This window comes from Cervus canadensis, chromosome 29 (assembly GCF_019320065.1).
Source record: "Cervus canadensis isolate Bull #8, Minnesota chromosome 29, ASM1932006v1, whole genome shotgun sequence".
Taxonomy (NCBI): Eukaryota; Metazoa; Chordata; class Mammalia; order Artiodactyla; family Cervidae; genus Cervus; species Cervus canadensis.
Window position 1 is genome coordinate 34,784,069 of NC_057414.1, and position 19,709 is coordinate 34,803,777.

The 19,709-nt window shown below is 47.8% G+C and overlaps 1 protein-coding gene across 1 annotated transcript; it reads left to right on the top strand.

The window, feature by feature from the left end:
- The first annotated feature begins 411 nt into the window (after positions 1-411).
- On the top strand, positions 412-19,645 carry MS4A18 (membrane spanning 4-domains A18). Its single transcript, XM_043452487.1, has 7 exons — positions 412-546; positions 7,485-7,964; positions 11,422-11,535; positions 12,790-12,846; positions 14,537-14,629; positions 16,949-17,062; positions 19,290-19,645. Exons 2-7 carry the CDS (start codon positions 7,497-7,499, stop codon positions 19,485-19,487), a joined length of 1,044 nt encoding a protein of 347 aa, XP_043308422.1. The 5' UTR covers positions 412-546; positions 7,485-7,496; the 3' UTR covers positions 19,488-19,645.
- The last annotated feature ends 64 nt before the right edge of the window (positions 19,646-19,709 follow it).

Here is a 19,709-nt window from a genome sequence, read left to right on the forward strand (position 1 = left end):
TTAAAATAATGCTGATGAGAAAATAGTGCTACAGACCTGCTCAATGCAGGGTTGCCACAAACCTTCAACTGATTAAGAAAAATGCAATATCTGGCAATCACAATGAAACAAGGTATGCCTGTACTATGATTATCTGACAATGGTTAGATTCTATCTTGCCAAGTCATTGTAAACTTCTAGAAATCTATGTACCTCAGCATGTAACATACCATCCAGCACACAGAAGACACTCAGTAAATACTTGTTAATTCCTTCCTAAAATTGCTTATAAATCTTTTGGCTTATGAGATCTTAGTGGCCCACTTCTGAAGGGCCCATGGAACCCCATTCCTACCCAATCAAGGCCATAAATATTCTGAAGGTCAAATGAGGTCAACTCGGCAGCCGGGGAATGGATTCATTGTTTGACTCAAAGTGAAATTGCAAGCAAGACTTTGGAGCTTCAAAGAGAAACCAAACTTTCTTTTATCAGAAATGTCTAGGCCAGGTTTCAGAGGCCCACAGGATCAGAAGAAGGAACATTGAAAGTCTCGCCAGGTCGACCAGGTAAGACATCTATGAATTCCTCTCTTTGGTTCTCACAGAAACTGGACCATACTAGGGGAGACAAAGGGCCTAGACAGGCCCTGAGTAGGGTCTCTGGGGAAATGCCACAAATCAGGGGTCTGTATATGATGTATATACCTTTTCATAAAAGCATTTAAGATAAATCAGCGCAGTCCACAGAGACAGAATTTGCAATCACCTAACCTTGGAGATGCAGAGTCTGGCCAGCTAAGGAGGTAAGTGAAGAAACAGAACAGGTTTCAGAGATGGTTCATATCTCTGTGTGAACCCAGATACCTTAAGATAGAAGGTGGGAAACCCCAAAGGACATCTCCATTTCCACCCTCCCTGAGTCCAGCTGTAATTAAAGTGTGATCAGGTATAGGATCTAGATCTGTTGGAAAGGCTCCTAAAGAACCCCCTCCCTTGTTCCTGGCGGCAGCGGGGACTAAAGGGGTCTTGGGAGAGTCTATCACAGGATCCAGCTGCCTCTGCCAGTTGCCAGGTTTGTAGTTGTATTATTTATCACACATGTAAGAAGAAAGTCTGTTCTGAAAAAGGGAGACAGATATAATCCATTCTCTCATATCATGTAGCAGACTGTAACATTCTGTGTGGTATCCATTATGAAAACTGAAGGCAGACAGTCCAGGGTTCAAATCTCAGCTTTGGCATTTCGTAGCTGTGTGTCTTGGAGAAGGAAATGGCAACCCACTCCAGTGTTCTTGCCTGGAGAATCCCAGGGAGAGAGGAGCCTGGTGGGCTGCTGTCTAGGGGGTCGCACAGAGTCGGGCTCGACTGAAGCGACTTAGCAGCAGCAGCAGCAGCTGTGTGTCTATGACCTGAGTTACTTAACCTCTCTTAACCTCAGTTACTTTGTCTGCAAAATGCTCACAGCAGTGATATATAGCTGGAGGAATTGCCTGATGCCTACAGGGCTGTGGAGTCTAAACACCGATGCTTGCTGTAGTTGTTATTATAAACCACCCTTATGGGAAATCTGAAGTTCCTCTGAGAAAGCAAGGGGTAAATCAAGGTCAAGGCAGAAGTGGCACATGCTGCATACGTCCATCTCAGTTGACACTGCCAAACATTCTGCCACTCCTATGTCACCTGGCAGAGAGAGCATTCTTTTTGAAAAAACTTTTTAAAAATAGTGAAAAGAAGATAGCAGTCAGAAAGAATAAATTCGAGTCTCAAATCCATTTATCCACAAGCAAGTTATTTCACCTTCAAAGACTCCATCTCCCTGTTTGCAGGGATGCAGGTAGAATAAAAAATAGTGGGAGAAAAAAGAAAAAGAACGAATGCTTTTAAAAAAGAAAAAAAAAATAAGGAGACACAGTGAGTGCCTGAACTCTCAGTTGACAGACCAGTGAAAGCTGTTGCTCTTGTGGGAGAACTGGAGAGACCAGCTAGATTTTTTAAATTAGTTATTTTTAAAAATATTTACTTGGCTGCATCAGACAGCCCACTGTCTTAGCTCCTCGAGGACATATGAGATCTTATTTCCCCAATCAGGACTCAAACCCTTGTCCTTTGCATTGCAAGATGGATTCTTAACCACTGGACCACCAGGGAAGTCCCTAGATTTTAAAATAAGAAAAATTTTGGGAATTTCTTGAAGCTCTATATAGTTTATATTTTTACCTGTTAGGGTCCAAGAGAAAGGAATTAAACCAACAAGATGTATAGGACATTTATATACCACCATGGTTCTCAAACTTCACCAGCCTCAGAGTCACCTGGGGAGTAAGTTAAAACAGATGGCTGCAAATGGCACAATTTTTTCTTTTTATGACTGAGTAATATTCCATTGTATTTATGTACCACATCTGCTTTATCCATTCAGCTGTTGATGGACATTTAGGTTGCTTCCATGTCCTGGCTACTGTAATAAGTGCTGCAATGAATATTGGGGTGTATGTACACCCCAATGTGAATGTACTTAGTGCCACTGAGCTGTACAATTAAATATGCTTAAAATGGTTAAAATAGTATGTTTTATATTATATATCTTTTACCACAATAAAAAAAAACCATTTTAAACAGACAGCTGGTCCCCAGACTTGGGGGGTTCTTATTTAGTGAAAGTGAAATCGCTCAGTTGTGTCTGACTCTTTGCAACCCCATGGACTATAGCCTACCAGGCTCCTCCATCCATGGAATTTTCCAGGCAAGAGTACTGGAGTGGGTTGCCATTTCCTTCTCCAGAGGATCTTCCTCACCCAGGGATTGAACCTGGGTGTCCCAAATTGCAGGCAGACACTTTACCATCTGAGCCACTAGGGAAGCCCTTCTTATTTAGCAGGTCTAGGCAGAGGACCAGTAGTCATGTATGGATGTGAGAGTTGGACCGTAAAGAAAGCTGAACACCGAAGAACTGATGCTTTTGGACTGTGGTGTTGAAGAAGACTCTCGAGAGTCCCTTGGACTGCAAGATCAAACCTGTCAATCCTAAAGTAGATCAGTCCTGAATATTCACTGGAAGGACTGATGCTGAAGCTGAAGCTCCAATCCTTTGGCCACCTGACATGAAGAGCTGACTCACTGGCAAAGACCCTGATGCTGGGAAAGATTGAAGACAGGGGGAGAAGGGCATGACAGAAAATGAGATGGTTGGATGGCATCCCCAACTCAATAGACATGAGTTTGAGCAGGCTCTGGGAGTTGGTGATGGACAGGGAAGTCTAGCATGCTGTAGTTCATGAGAGTCATAAAAAGTCGGACACGACTGAGTGACTGAACTGAACTGAGGCAGAGGACCGAGAATCTACATTTCTAATAAGTTCCCAAGTGAAACAGTCTCATCTGTCCAGAGACCACACTTTGAGATCCACGGCTGTAGGTACTGGAAACGAGTTTGAGATCAATTAAGAAATATGTTCAAAACAAAGGCCCTTCTCCAAGAAGGTAGTGGTAGGGGTGGTTTAAGTCACCAGGTCATGTATGACTCTTAAAACCCCATGAACTGTAGCCTGTCAGGCTCATCTCTTCATGGGATTCTCCAGACAAGAATGGAGTGGGTTACCATTTCCTCTTCCAGGGGATCTTCCCAACCCAGGGATCAAATCTGAGTCTTCTGCATTGCAGGCGTATTCTTTACTGCTGAACCATCAGGGAAGCCCAAGGATGGTGTCTACTCATCAACAAACAGATGTTAAGTATTTCCTCTGTGCCAGGCTCTGTGTGGGAAGCTTTCTCACTTAATCCTGATGACACCCTCTGAGAAAGGTGTTATTATGATCTACCTGTCAGAGATAAGGAAACTGAAGCCTAAAGAACTCATGCAACTGATCAAGGTTGTGTAACTAGTAAATGAAGGGACTGGGAAAAGGACCCAAAGATGTCTGAACTCTTAGCCCTGATGCTGTCTTGCCTTTGAGTTTATTTTTTAGCTTATTAATATTAAATAGTGCCAATTAATTAGCCAGCCAAACCCAGGTTGGTCATTGATAGTTCAGAGTGTTTCTCCCTCTGGAAGCAATTAGGATCATGGTGGGGTGGGATGTGATGGAATTCAGTTTGTAAATGTGACTTAGAGGCATTTTCTATTGGGCAGAAAGCACCCTGATAGCAGACTTCTGGAATCTGTTGTTTTTGTTCTGTTGTGTGTGACTCATTGCAATCCTAGTACGCTAGGCTCCTTTGTCCTCTCCTATCTCCCAGTTTGCTCAATTTATACCCATTGAGTCGGTGATGCTATCTGGAATCTAGTAATGTAGAATTCAGTTTCCTGCCAGCAGGGAGTGTATCATTTAGGTGGAGAGACAAGATCAGCAGCTGCAACAATTAACATTAACAGTTAATATCAACATTAATGATATAAGGGGCCCCTTTTCTCTCACCTGAATGGGAAATCTTTCCACCTGTCAGTGTCTTCGGAGTTTGAAGCTACTCGTCTGCCGCCACATATGGTGTACTTACTTGCTTATCAGCACAGATAATGAAGAAATTCTCCAGGCCTCTCAGCTTATCGGGGCTTCCCAGGTGGCGCTAGTGATAAAGAACCTGCCTGCCAATGCAGGAGACAAGAGACATGGGTTCAGTCCTTGGGTCAGGAGGATTCCCCTGGAGGAGAGCATGGCAACCCACTCCAGTATTCTTGCCCGGAGAACCCTATGGATAGAGGAGCCTGGCAGGCTACAGTCCATAGGGTCACAAAGAGTCAGAAATGACTGAAGAGACTCAATATGCACCCAGCTTCAGTTCAGTTCAGTCGCTCAATCGTGTCTGACTCTTTGCGACCCCATGAATCGCAGCACGCCAGGCCTCCCTGTCCATCAACAACTCCCGGAGTCTACCCAAACCCACGCCCATTGAGTTGGTAATGCCATCCAGCCATCTCATCCTCTGTCATCCCCTTCTCCTCCTGCTCCTAATCCCTCTCAGCATCAGGGTCTTTTCCAATGAGTCGACTCTTTGCATCAGGTGGCCAAAGTACTGGAGTTTCAGCTTCAGCATCAGTCCTTCCAGTAAACACCCAGGACTGATCTCCGTTAGGATGGACTGGTTGGATCTCCTTGCAGTCCAAGGGACTCTCAAGAGTCTTCTCCAACGCCACAGTTCAAAAGCATCAATTTTTCGGCACTCAGCTTTCTTCACAGTCCAACTCTCACATCCATAAATGACCACTGAAAAAACCATAGCCTTGACCAGATGGACCTTTGTTGGCAAGGTAATATCTCTGCTTTCTAATATGCTATCTAGGTTGGTCATAACTTTCCTTCCAAGGAGTAAGCGTCTTTTAATTTCATGGCTGCAATCACCATCTGCAGCGATTCTGGAGCCCCCAAAAATAAAGTCTAACACTGTTTCTACTGTCTCCCCATCTATTTGCCATGAAGTGATGGAACCAGATGCCATGATCTTAGTTTTCTGAATGTTGAGCTTTAAGCCAACTTTTTCACTCTCGTCTTTCACTTTCATCAAGAGGCTTTTTAGTTCCTCTTCACTTTCTGCCATAAGGGTGGTGTCATCTGCATATCTGAGGTTATTGATATTTCTCCTGGCAACCTTGATTCCAGCTTGTGCTTTTTCTAGCCCAGCGTTTCTCATGATGTACTCTGCATATAAGTTAAATAAGCAGGGTGACAATATACAGCCTTGATTTACTCCTTTTCCTATTTGGAACCAGTCTGTTGTTCCATGTCCAGTTCTAGCTGTTGCTTCCTGACCTGCATATAGGTTTCTCAAGAAGCAGGTCAGGTGGTCTGGTATTCCCATCTCTTTCAGAATTTTCCACAGTGTATTGTGATCCACACAGTCGAAGGCTTTGGCATAGTCAAGAAAGCAGAAATAGATGTTTTGCTGGAACTCTCTTGCTTTTTCGATGATCCAGCAGATGTTGGCAATTTGATCTCTGGTTCCTCTGCCTTTTCTAAAACCAGCTTGAACATCTGGAAGTTCACGGTTCACGTACTGCTGAAGCCTGCCTTGGAGAATTTTGAGCATTACTTTACTAGCGTGGGAGATGAGTGCAATTATGCAGTAGTTTGAGCATTCTTTGGGATTGCCTTTCTTAGGGATTGGAATGAAAACTGACCTTTTCCAGTCCTGTGGCCACTGCTGAGTTTTCCAAATTTGCTGGCTTATCAGGGGTCAAATTATGGTGAGATCTTAAGTCTCACTTCAAGCCCTTCCCTTCACAACAGTCTCTAATGCTCAGGACTCAGTTGTAACTACATGCTGTTAAGGGTGTGGCCACTATCATAATACCCAGTACCTTGGCCCATAACAGTTTAAACCCAGATAAATAGAAATAAGCAAAATTCTTACATGGTCCTAATCACAACACCAACATGGACATGACTCATGAGATGTAAAGGATGAGTGTTCAGTCTCCACTGGGTCCGTGGCCCCTCCTGGGAAGACAGGTAGCCAGAGACAGTCTGGTTTTCTGCTCCAAAATCAGTTAATGTTGAAAAGTGAAGTGAAAGTGTTAGTTGCTCAGTCATGTCTGATTCTTTGCAACCCCAAGGACTATAGCCCACCAGGCTCCTCTGTCCGTGGAATTATCCAGATAAGAATACTGGAGTGGGTAAGCCATTCCCTTCCTCAGGGGATCTTCCCAACCCAGGGACTGAACCAGGTCTCCTGCATTGCAGGCAGATTCTTTACCGTCTAAGCCACTAGGGAAAAGTCATACACAAATTAACTTCATTAGATTAAACCCATAACTAGTTATAAACTAGTTATAGATTACAAAGGGCTGGGGATAATGAGAACCTGGATAAAAAGTAAAAAATCATCAGAATCCAAGGTGTTTCCTTCTCTTTGTCTCTCTATTTCTGTCCCTCTCCCACCACCTGCTTCCTCATCTATTTCTCCCCATCCCTCAGCCTTGCTATAATATCAGCTTCATTCTTTTCATTCTAACTGACTTTCTCTACTATCCCTACACATGACACAAATGTGACCATCTCCAGCTCTGCACAACCCCCTCAACCTGAAATGGTCCTTGGGGCCAATTCCACATTCCCAAGACTGGAAAGTTCTAGGCCCAGTTGGGGTCCCTTGTCCACCCCCAGGCCATCAGCTGTGGCCAGGTCAGGGGAGAGGATGGAGAGATCACATCCAATCACTCAGATACTTAAGGCAGGCAGAGTAAAACATTGACCTCAGGATTCTAAACAAAGCCACTGCCTCAACTGTAAACAACAGTCTGCAGGGATAAGGAGCCCCAGGTTAACCTAGTCTTGGAAATCCAAACCCAATTAAAAAAAAAAAAAATACAAAACCTGACATGTCCCAAAGAACACAGACCACAAGGAAGGGAAGATCTTTCTATATAATATCATGCTAGATGATTTTTATGTTTTTATTTTTGGTGATTTTTATTTTAATGAAGATAAAGCTAAAGATAAGGATGGGGTCAGATGCGGCACATATTAATTTTCTCAGAGGAGGGAAAATGCACCCTCTTACCTGTTTTGCAGCACTTGAGCATCATGACGGAGCAGGGAGTTGGAGCCAACGCTGTGCCTGGTGTTACAGCACCAGGAAATGTGTACCTGATCCAGGCCAGGAATCCTGTGGCTCCTGGGAGCAAGGCGCAGCCTGTGGGCATGGCCACTTACTTAACATCCAGAGTGACCGAGAGTGATGCAGGAAGAGCGAACTTACAGACGCCACGCGTGGTGATCCAGAATCCAGCGGGAGTGAACGCCACACAGGGTCCGCCCACTGCGCTTCAGCATCCGGCAGCAGTGGCCAGTTTCCAGACCCCACCTGGGGAAATCCAGTACTCACTGGGAACCACAGACCTCCAGACCCTGCCTGGGGGCCCTCAGAATCCCCCCACATTTACTCCTGGGCTGATGTATACCTCCAACCAGTCCCAATGGAACATGCCATTTGAATCGTTTTTTACGTTCGATCCCAAGAAATTCATAAAGGAGGAGGTCAGGACACTAGGGGTGAGTGTGATGTCTCTTTCTCTCCAGTTTGGATCCCTTCATGAGCCCGGCTGTAGTGAGTGCACTTGGATAAGGAAGGGAATGGATTTAGAGGGCAGAGGACAGAAAGGTAGGTGGCAGCTTCTGGAGGTTGGGTCAGGATGGCCCCACAGAGGCCAGCCTCTCCCTTGTCTTTGTCCAGAAACCATCCTTGAAGACCTAGGAGGGGCTGTTGTAACTACAGTACCTTCTGGTAATTGCCACAGGACATGCATAAATTGTCCTGGTGCTTGAAGAGTACAAACTCACCAGCTCACCTGAGCTGGGGGCAGGAGGATAGGACAGGCTCTCACACACCCCAGCCCACTCCTCCTTGTCAATCCTTCAGGGACAGACAAACCAGTGGACTGTACCAAGAGCAAGGGATTGTTTGCCTCCTCCTGCTGCTGCTGCTGCTAAGTCGATTCAGTCGTGTCCGACTCTGTGCGACCCCATAGACGGCAGCCCACCAGGCTCCCCTGTCCCTGGGATTCTCCAGGCAAGAACACTGGAGTGGGCTGCCATTTCCTTCTCCAATGCATTAAAGTGAAAAGTGAAAGTGAAGTCGCTCAGTCGTGTCCGACTCTCCTAAACTTACCCAAATCAAATCTTGGATTAACTTCTATAAAACACTGCCAGCAAAAATAACCAATCTATAATGGGAATAGAAAAAGGTTTTATTTGAGCCAAACTGAGGTGTGTAGCCCAGAAGACAGCCTCTCAGATAACTCTGAGAAACTGCTCTGGAGAAGTAGGGTTGTCAGCCGTTTTATATCTTGTTGGATCAAGTGTACATTTCTTTAAGGTTTAAAAAAAAAAAAAAGATCAACATGTACACAGGGAGTCAGTGTGGCCTTCGAACCTGGGAGTAAGTGTTAGCCTCTCAGTCATGTCTGACTCTTTACAACCTGATGGACTGTAGACAGCCAGGCTCCTCTGTCCATGGAATCCTCCAGGCAAGAATACTGGTGTGGGTTGTCATTCCTGTCTCTAGCAGATCTTCTGGACCCAGGGATCTAACCCACGTGTCCTGCGTTGACAGGCAGATTCTTTACCATCTGAGCCAAATGCACCTGGGAAGGGAGGCTTATCATTGAAGGAGCACCAGCATTGGCATCCCAGGAAGGGAGGCATTTCATCTCTATTTGTCTTTTTTTTTTTTTGGCTGTGCCAGGTCACAGTCCATGGGGTCGCTAAGAGTCGGACACGACTGAGCAACTTCACTTTCACTTTTTACTTTCATGCATTGGAGAAGGAAATGGCAACCCACTCCAGTGTTCTTGCCTGGAGAATCCTGGGGATGGGGGAGCCTGGTGGGCTGCTGTCTATGGGGTCGCACAGAGTTGGACACAACTGAAGTGACTTAGCAGCAGCAGGTCTTAGTTGCAGCTTGTGGAATCTTTTTCTTAGTTGTGGCATGTGGTATCTAGTTCCCTGACCAGGGATCAGAGCCTGGGCCCCTTGCATTGGGAGCACAGAGTCTTAGCCACTAGACCACAGTGGAAGTCCAAAAATTTCCCAGGTGAATTTTTTTTAGGGGGGGATCAAGCTGCATAGCTTTCAGGGTCTTAGTCCCTGGCCAGGGATTGAACTCACACCCTCATCAATGAAAGCGTAGAGCCCTAACCACTGGACCAGCAGAGAAATTCCTAATAGTTATTTAACATAGACATTCTTTACTTCTGGTCAATATGCCCTTTTCTTTAATGACTAAAGCAAATGTACAATAGAGGTTTGATAGGCCACAAACAGGCTGTTTTAGTTAGCATAACGTGTACAAGCCAGAATGACTTCCCCAAACCTCAGTATGGGAAATTTTCTTTTATCAACAGTATCAGGAATAGAAATCCTGGTCACAGGCAGGAAGTGAGATTATAAACGTGTGTGGAAAACCTTCAATAGGTGAAGCTATTATATGATATTACATAGTAGTTATAATTTCATGTTATTATTACTTTCCTTATTAATTAATACTGGACAAATGCTTGTTAACTTTGGGTTCCAATTACTTTAAAGTCTTTTGAAAGAATTATTTTAAGTTAGAGCAAATGCTTGGGGAACCTGATCAAACACAGAGAAAGGCCAAAAACATGGACTCTCTTTAGTGAACTACAGTCCATTTGGGAGAAGCGACGCCTTTCTTTTAAGATACAGATAAAGTGGGCACACAGACAAGATCAAGATCAGCTGTTATTTGATGAAGCAGCTGCCATGAAACCCAGATCTGTACCCTAAGCTCTAGACTCATTGAGTGTGAGAGCTGACACATCTGTTCAACCCTGATCACTTGACCCCTGAGCAACCTGAGGCCTGAAGAAGTCAAATGTCACCCCAAGTCCTCAGGTATAGCAAGTGCTGCAGGACCCCCAAATAGGAGGTGTTTTGTCCTGAATGTGGGGGTGTCAGTAAAAGGATGTAGTTGGTTGTTGAAAGAAAGATGGGATTTCAGTAGGATGAGGGTGAAGCCAGTACCTTTCAGACAGAAGGGGAAGAAAAGCAGGTGGGAAGGAGGAATAGCACAGGCTTGCAGGCACTGAGGATCCCACAGCAGGGAACACACAGAGGTGGGGCCTAGGAAAGGTGTGGGTGGAGGGCTTGCAAACACCTCCCAAGTGGCAGGACCTATCTATAAGTTTTATGGGCACTTTAAAAAAAAAAAGAAAAAATATTTGGCCATGCCTTGTGACACATGGGATCTTAGTTCCCCAACTAGGGCTTGAACCCACGCCCCCTGCATTGAAAGGCAGAGTCTTAACCACTGTATTGCCAGGGAAGTCTTTACGGGGCCCTCTTTCTAATCTCTGCAGCCAGTGGTTCCTAACCTTTTTTGGCACCAGGGACTGGTTTCCTGCAAGACAGTTTTTCCACAGACAGGGTGGGGGGAATGGTTTCAGGATGAGCACTATATTTCAAGAGCATTATGTTTATTGTACTCTTGATTTCTGTTACTGTTACATCAGCTCCACCTCAGATCCTTAGGCATTAGATCCTGGAGGTTGGGGACTCCTGTCTACAGCAACCCCGCAAGCCAGATACAGTCACCCCTGTCTTACTGAGAGACACAGGGAGGGCGCTTGCCTGAGGCCACGCAGCTGGAGAGCGCCACAGCCAGGATTCAAGCCCGTCTGGTTTGCTGCCAAAGCCCCCGCCCAGGCATCTTCTCTGCAAGCCTGCAGGTGCAGAGTCCAAAGTCCTGATCTGTTCCATCCCCCACCCCTCCGCCTTCCCTTTATGCCCATGGCTCCCAATTCTGAGTGTACATTGGCGTCATCTGGAGCTTCAAAACAACACCTTGACATGGACCCCACCCCAAGAGATTTTGGTCCCCACAGCAGTCATACTCAGGGGTTCTGGGGTACAGTCTGGGCTGCCGAGAGCAGCTACAATCCCATAGGCCCCCAGCTCTGCTCTTTCTCACGATGCCTTGTCCTCCCCACAGGCGATCCAGATCCTCATCGGCCTGACTCACATCTTCACTGCCATTAATCCTTCACTGTATGAGGAAAATTCCTATTCCGCGGTGTCAGGGTACCTGATCTGGGGAGGAATATTCGTGAGTACAAGGCCCTGTGGCCTTCTTCTGGGTTCTGAGTTACCAGACTGGGATGGGGAAGTGAAGGAAGAAAGAGCCTGGAATGCACTCCCAATAATAGGGCCCTGGGAGCCCAGAGCCAGCCACCTAAGACTGTAGGTGCAGGACAGGGTTAAGGACACAGCCCAGACCCAGTGCCCCAGCAACTCGCCCCCTGCCTCTAAGGAACTTTCAGCTACTCTCAAGCCAATCGCGTGCTTTAATTATTCCACCCTCTCGGAGATCTCGTTTGATGTAAATGTAAATATGTAAATCATTTATAACCCCACCCTTATTCGCCCATGCCCTGTTGCTGGGAAAGATTGAAGACAGTTGGAGAAGGGGGCAGCAGAGGAGGAGATGGTTAGATAGCATCATTGATTCAATGGATATGGAACTTGAGCAAACTCCAGGAGAGAGTGAAGGACAGGGGAGCCACGTTGCAGTCCATGGGGTCACAAAGAATCAGACACGACTCAGCAACCAAACAACAACTACAGAATCACATGACCCTCTTGTAGCTAGAAAGAGCAGGGTTTGTTTGTTCATGCCCATTTGCCAGATGAGAAGACTGGGGCTCAGAGAGGTTAGGCAAGATGACTACAGTCTCACAGCCAGGAAGGGTTGAAAGAAAGTCCTGATGGAGCCCAGGCCCCCTCAGTTCAGGGCTCTCATGATTGGACCGAGTTCTTCCTGCCTCTGGGTTCACACATCTGTCACCTGTCTCGCAGCATCCAGGGCCAGTTAGGACCCCCAGGCTGGGGCAGCAACTTGCCTAGGGTCACAGCAAGGTGAGTTAGAAGCAAGAGTGGAGCAGAAGCCTAGGTCTCCCATCTCCCAGCCCCAAAGCTCTGCTCACCTTGCTACCCTGACCCTGCTTTTCCAAGATCACAGTCGAGAATAGGGCGGCGTGAGGCCAGATGATCCATGAGTTTGGGTGATACCTGTGCCCAGGCTGTGGGCCCAATGGGGACCAGACACAAAGATGAGATCTCTAGCATCCTGAAACAAAATTTAGGCTTTTAGGGGAAAAGATTTTAACCTAGACACAGAAGAGTTTGGGTATTGTGGCATCTAACCATTGAGATAGTGAAAATGTTGAGAGGAGGTAAACAGACCTGCCCATCTTAAGAAACAAGGTATGTAGGCCTTAAAGACTGAGAGCTACACCTCTGAATGGACTGTGGTCTTTTCAACACACTGTACAACGGCTCTTACTCCTTTTTGTCTGCGTAGTTTGTCATCTCTGGCTCTCTCTCAGTGGAGGCTGAAAAGAACTGCAGTTCTTGCATGGTGAGTTGTAATTCCATCTTTCATCATCCTTCAATGTTAGAATGTGACTCTCCAGGGGGAAGGGGCCTCCCAGTAGCCTCCCAGAGTGGCCTGGTCCCAGCCGCAGGGTTCAGCACTCTTACATACCTTACTTCATTCAGTCCCCACAGGTCTACAAAGTTTTGTGATCCTCATTCTACAGAAGAGGAAACTGAGTCACAGAAAGGTCGGGTGACTAGACTTAAGATCACACAGCAGGAAAGTGGCCGAGCCGGGGTTTAAACCCAGAGCCCTCTGATCCCAGCACTGTACCTTCACCTATTGCATTTAACTACTCAGACACGTGGCATTTTGGCAAATGGCCAAGTAGTCACAGCACCATGACCTTGGGGTGCTCTAGAATTAAGCAGAAGGTCAGGCAGAGGCCAAGTGGAAATGTGTATACATTTCAGCCACCTCTTTAAGGCACTTCCTGCCCTCCCCGTTGGCTAGACCTAGAAAAATGAGGGGAGTGTGTGCCTTGCACAGCTCAGAGTTCAAATCACAGGACGCAGGACCCAGAATCCCTTGCACCGTCAGAATGTCATCCTCTGTCTCGACAGCCAGCGATACACCTGTGCATGTTTTGATTTTTGTTGTGGCCTCTGAGAAGCTTAGGGATAAATGTAGAACTTCTAAGGGCCCTCCTCTTATCCCTGGCTCCAAGTCCTTCCTCCCCCTCTCCATGTTCTCCAAAGGGCTTCTTGTCTCTTCTACCTGTTCAATGGGAAAGCCATGGGTTAGTTAGGGGGCTGGGTTGTCCCACGGAGGGTTTCCAATGACCAGTCCTTTGTCTGCAAGGCAAATGTCTGCTGCCCCTCAGTCTGCCTTCCTCCATCGCCTTCAACGGGATTAAGACCCCCTTCCCCAGGCCCCCCAACATGAGTTGAGCTCACAGTGCTCCTTAATCGCCTAACAAAAGTGGATCGAACTCTTGTCCCACATCTTCTGCGAAATCCAATAACCTCTCCAAGATGCCTACCAATTCCTGGGGGGCTCCCAGTCCCCCCTGGTTCTGATGATTGACTTCCAGTTGAAGTGTCTACTTCCATCTCTACTCTGCTTGCCAGCCTTCCCAGCCTCAGCCCACAGGTGGACACAGTCCTTCCCTCCCCATCTCCAACCCCATGAGCCACCCCCCAGGGGAGGCAGTTGAGCAGGGGACATCGTGAGTGATTGGAGGATTTCAGCATCTCGATACTAGACCGCAGATCCTTTAAAATGGAGTACTAGACCTTCTGGTTCTGAAAACTTTCCCCAGCCAATCCTGCCAGCCCAGACTCCAGCTCCTTCCAGCAGGACCAGAACTTTCCTCTCCCTTCTCTCAAGGCAATCCTCGAATCCCAACTCATGCCCCCTGCCACCATCACCCCCATCCCTGCTCATTTCTTCCGCAGAGCAGTTCAGCACCCTTGCCGCCTCTCCTCCCAATCTGGCTTTTGAATCTCATTTCCTGCACCATTAGCTGCTTATGGAGTTATTTTCCCAAACAAAGACAGCCCCTGCCCTAGGTGGACTCTGCTTATTGAATAAAGAATAATCTCACCTCAGTGAGCTTAGGATAAGCTGGCCTCTCCACACCCACCTCCTTCCTGCCCAGGCTCCCCTTTCCTCCTGCTCCCCACAGGCCTGGCTTCAGACTCACCTGTGCCTCTCTCCCTGCCCCTTCCAGGTTCACGGCAGCATCGGCATGAACGTGGTCAGCGCTATCATTTCCCTGGCTGGGGTCTTGCTTCTCATCATGGATCTGTGCTTTATCCCGCCAGTGAGCATCCAGACTACCAGCACCCCAGGCTTCCGAAAGACTGGGGAGGCTTGTTTATGAGGTTGTTCCAGAGCAGGAAGGAATCACAGCCAAATTCCATCCTAGTATGACAGCCTTAGGTCCTAAAATGTGTTATTTGTTGTTGTTCAGTCGCTCAGACATGTCCGACTCTTTGCAAACCCATGGACTGCAGCACGCCAGGCTTTCCCATCCTTCACTATCTCCTGGAGCTTGCTCAAACTCATGTCCATGGAGTTGGTGATGCCATCCAACCATCTCACCCTCTGTCATCCCCTACTCCTCCTGCCCTCAATCCTTTGAAACATCATGGTCTTCTCCAATGAGTCAGCTCTTTGCATCAGGTGGCTAAAGTATTGGAGCTTCAGCTTCAGCATCAGTCCTTCCAATGAATATTCAAGGTTGACTTCCTTTAGGATTAACAGGTTTGATCTCCATGCTGCCCAAGGGACTCTCAAGAGTCTTCTCTAGCACCACAGTTCAAAAGCATCCTAAAATGTGTAACCCTCACCAAAACCCCTGACTTCTGAGGCAGGTGAGATAGACCCCATTTTATAGATGAGGACACTGAGACTCAGAGAGCTGGAGCCAGGTGGCCGCTCCTTGTTCCTGTTCTGTTCCTGCTTGGAGGCAGCAAACACCAAGGCAAGCAGGTGGGGCGGTAGCCACACTCAGACCTCAAGGCCACCAGCCCCCAGGAAGCTGTTGAGGGAGGGACAGCTGGTGGCAAGAACAGGAGGTACTGACCCCAGGGTCTCGTCTTATCTCAGGCCCCCAGAAGCAGATGCTGGAACAGGGATTCAGGAGCAAGTCATTTATTTTAGAGGTTCCCCTAGGAAATACCGGTAGGGGAGAGAATAAGATGAACAAGGAAAGGAAGGCACTGATAAAGGGTGTCACCAAGCAAGTCACTGCAGAGGACACTGCCTCAGAGTTACATTCTGTCCTGGGTGAGGGGCCTGGGGTACTCACCCACCAATTCCTACCATCACTGATTGAAAACTACTCCTGGGGGCATCGAATGCCCTGGACTCCAGTCTGCCACACATGTGCCAGTGTGCCTGTGAGGTGGGTCTCGCTTTGGGTTCCTCCCATAGCTGACTTTTTTCTTTTTTGGCTGCACTGGGTCTCATTGCTATGTGCAGATTTTCTCTAATTGCAGCCAGCAGGGGCTACTCTCTAGTTGCAGAGCGTGGACTTCTCATTGCAGTGGCTTCTCTTGCTGCAGAGCCCAGGTTCTAGGGCTCGAGGGCTTCGATAGTGGTGGTGTGTGGGCTCTAGAGGGCAAGCTCAGTAGCTGTGGCACATGGGCTTCGTTACCCCAAAGCGTGTGGAATTTTCCCAGACCAGGAATCAAACCCATGTCCCCTGCATTGGCAGGCAGATTCTTTACCACTGGACCACCAGGGAAGTCCCAAAACTGACTTTGAGACAAGTAGCTTATTTGGGAGAGGAAGCAAGTGCCAGTAGGGTGATGAAAAATGAGGTGGGGAAGAGAAGGGACCAGTAAAGATGTGATGTAATCCAGCCACTTACCCTGAGTGTTGGTTCCTAAACCAGTCCCCACACCTGGAGGGCAGGGGGAGGCAGCCATGCCAGACTGGCAGGTGGCAGGTCTAATAAGCCAAGGAACTGATGTATGAGGCTTGTCTTGGGCCGCTGCAAGATGAGTTGACCTCTGCACTGCCCATCAGAATCCTACAAACTTAATTGCATCCAGTCCAGGTGGTCTCAACACCACCTACTCTCAAGGCTGCATCTTCGAAAATGACTCCCACTGCAGAAGTGCATTCCAAGGACAGGGGAGGGGTGAAGACCTCCAATTGCCTGGGTCCAGCTGTCAGAGGACTTCCCCTAGGTGACCTTATCCAGCACTGAGAACTCACCTGGGAAGGCAGTGCAGACCCATGCTTCAGTCACGCCCTCCAGCCCAGGGGTGAGAACCGAGGGTATTTATCCACTAGCCCCTGTCAGTCACTGATAGACTGCTGATCTGAAATCTCCCTGGAATTTTGGACCTGTTGTATGAAGAGCAAAGTGGGCTCCAAGGGCCAGAGAAAGCTCCAAGGCAAAGAAACGCAGGTGCCAGCAGTTGGAAGTCTGGCTGTCATGCCCTCAAAGGTGCCATGGGGGCATGTGAGAGGGGCACCCACAGCAACTGCTCACGGAGCACGTGCCAGAGGGTCTGGGGCTCTCCAGCTGAGGCATGTGGCGCTTGCCTAAGATGAGCCCTACAGGTGTGGACGGTCATAGGACAGTCACCTCTGTGACAAAACCCTTCCCATTCCTCTCTGCCCCTAGATTAACGTGAAGGCAATTTCCGGTGGTCTCCTCCCCTTCGCCCTGCTGGAGTTCTGCCTCACCTGTGTGGTCTCGCATTTTGGGTGCCAGGCTACGTGCTGGAACCAGTTTGTGGTGAGTGTTGGGCCCTGCTCCAGAAATCAGAGAGTGCTCCGGGGGTAGCAGAGGTGACAAGACATTGGGAGAAGTGGGGCCTGAGAGGACGTCTTAGTTGGTTCAGGATGTTATAACAAATATACCACAGGCTGCATGGCTTGTAATCATTTCTCAAAGTCTAGGAGTCTCAGATCAGGGTGCCTGGATGGTCCGGTTGTGGTGAGAACTCTCTTCCTGGCTTTCGGATGGCTGTCTTCGTATTATAGTTTCCCTATCTTACAGAAAGATAGGGAGAGCTCTCTGGCATCTCTCTCTCTAAGGTCACTAAACCCATTCATGAGTGCTCACCCCTCATGACCTGCGAGCATGCTAAGTTGCTTCAGTTGTGTCCGACTCTTTGCAACCCCATGGACAGTAACTCGCCGAGCTCCTCTGTCCATGGGATTCTCCAGGCAAGAAAACTGGAGTGGGTTGCCATGCCCTCCTCCAGGGGATCTGCCAGACCCAGGGATTGAACCCATGTCTCCTGTGTCTACTGCATTGGCCGGTGGGTTCTTTACCACCAGTTCCACCTGGGAAGCCCCCTCATGACCTAATTACCTCCCAAAGGCCCCACCTTCTGATACCATCAGACTGGTGGTTAAGATTCCAACATACAAATATTCAGTCCATCACAAAGAGGGTGTATCTGTGTGTTTCTTTTGCTGAAAAAGAAACTGCTGGAAAACTCAGAAGCTTAAAATAGCAAACATTTCTTTAGCTCATAATTCTGAGTCTCAGTGTAACCAGTGGGTCTTCTGTTGGCCTCAGATGGACCCACTTGATACCAAAAGCTTAGCTTCTCTATACACTGGTGCTGAATTGAATCTCAGAGACAGAGTTGTGGGTGAAGTAGAAAAGAATAGCTTTATTACTCTGCCAGGCAAAGGTGGTGGGGTGGAGGGGGTGTCACAGTGGCCTAATGCCCTCATCAAAACTGTTGTGTCTCAACTTGGGGAAGATAGTGGGAAGTTTTATTGTAATTGTTCAAAGAGGGTGTGATCAGCTTGTGGATGTTCTTCTGATGGGTTGGTGGTAAGGTAGGTAGAAGCCAGCATCATCAACTTTCAGGTCCAACTGGTCTGGGGTCTACATACTTGTGGACAGTACATTATTGTTAATCATTAACTTCTCTCACCTGGTGGGGGTTTCAGTATCTGAAAAATAGCTCAAAGATATTGTGTGTATTCACTGATAGGGAAATAGGACCCTGTCCAAGACTGGTCTTGACTGTTTTATTTCTCCCTTGTCTCGCATCCCCTCCAGTCCCTAATTAACAACCGCTTGAATCTGCCCATTGGAACTCAGGAAAGGTCAGGGGACCTGTATGAAGGATGATTCCTATAATCAAAGAGATGAGGGATACAGAAAGGCCTCATGCTCAGGAGCCCCATAGAGCCCTGCACAGTATCACATTCAGACAGGTGTAGCAGCTGCCAGCTTGGCACCAGCTGACCAACCAGAATCTTCGAGGAAAAGTTCATTTCTGCTCCAAGTGGTATTACTTCCTCCAGGAGGCTGGCCTGAGCTTCTTCAAGGGTAGCTGGATTCCAAGAGCAGTGAGTCACAGCCAGCCCCACAGGCACAGACTTTAAGTCCCTGCTCATGCCACATTCTTTAATGCCTCTTTGGCCAAAGTAAGTCACCTGGCCAACCCCGGATTCAAGGGGATGGAAACTGCAATGTGCCCTCCTGTTTGATAAGAGGAAGACAGGGCAGTCAAGGCTTATGTCAAGTTTATGACTCTCTGGGTCTGCTGGGTAGTTCTTCTGGTTTGGGCGAGCTCAGTTGACTTCTGCTGGATTCGCCATGAATCTACAGTCGGTTGGTGAGTTGCCTGCTAACTGGATTGTCTCGGATGCTCTCAATTGTGTGTCTGGCAGTTCGCATGCCACCTACCAATAGGGCCAACTGGCCTACTTTTCTCTCATCACCCAGTGGACCAGCCCAGTCTTCTTTACATGGCAGCCTCAGCATTTAGAAAAGCAGTGAGAGAGCAAGCGTGGATTTGCAGACATTTCTCAGATCTCTGATGCTTCACATTTTCACTGTTGGTCCATTGACCCAGGGAAGTTCCATGACTAAGACCAGCATCAGTGAGGGAGGGTCTACCCAAGGGCATGGCAGCAGGAAGGGGAAGAATTTGTGGCCATTTTTGCAGTTGACCACAGGGGAAGTTGATGGCCTCATATCCTTTGTCTTTCAGAACAGGACAGAGGTTCCGACCGTAGTCATTGCCAACCCAGCCAACACTCCCACCGGCTCTTTCAACACTACCAACGATACCACTGGCCATGCCAACGTTACCACCAGCCCTACCAACCCCACCTCCCCCACTAACGCTGCAGTGATGGTGCCCCCTGTACCCTCCTATGAAGATGTAGCTGGTTTTGCCCAGAAATAGTCTGTTTCAGTGACGAGGAGGAGCCATTTCAGTTAAATCTTTCCTTCTCCCAGAAACTTATGCTGGTCCAAAATGAACAATCACTTTCTCCCCTCTTTACTCCTCAGTTTCATTTATTGATGTCTTGTTTTTTTTAATTCATAAATCATTTCCTGGGACACGGCATCCTTTAACCTGTTGAAGTGCAGGGTGCACTTTTACTGTCACTCCTGGTGGAGGCGC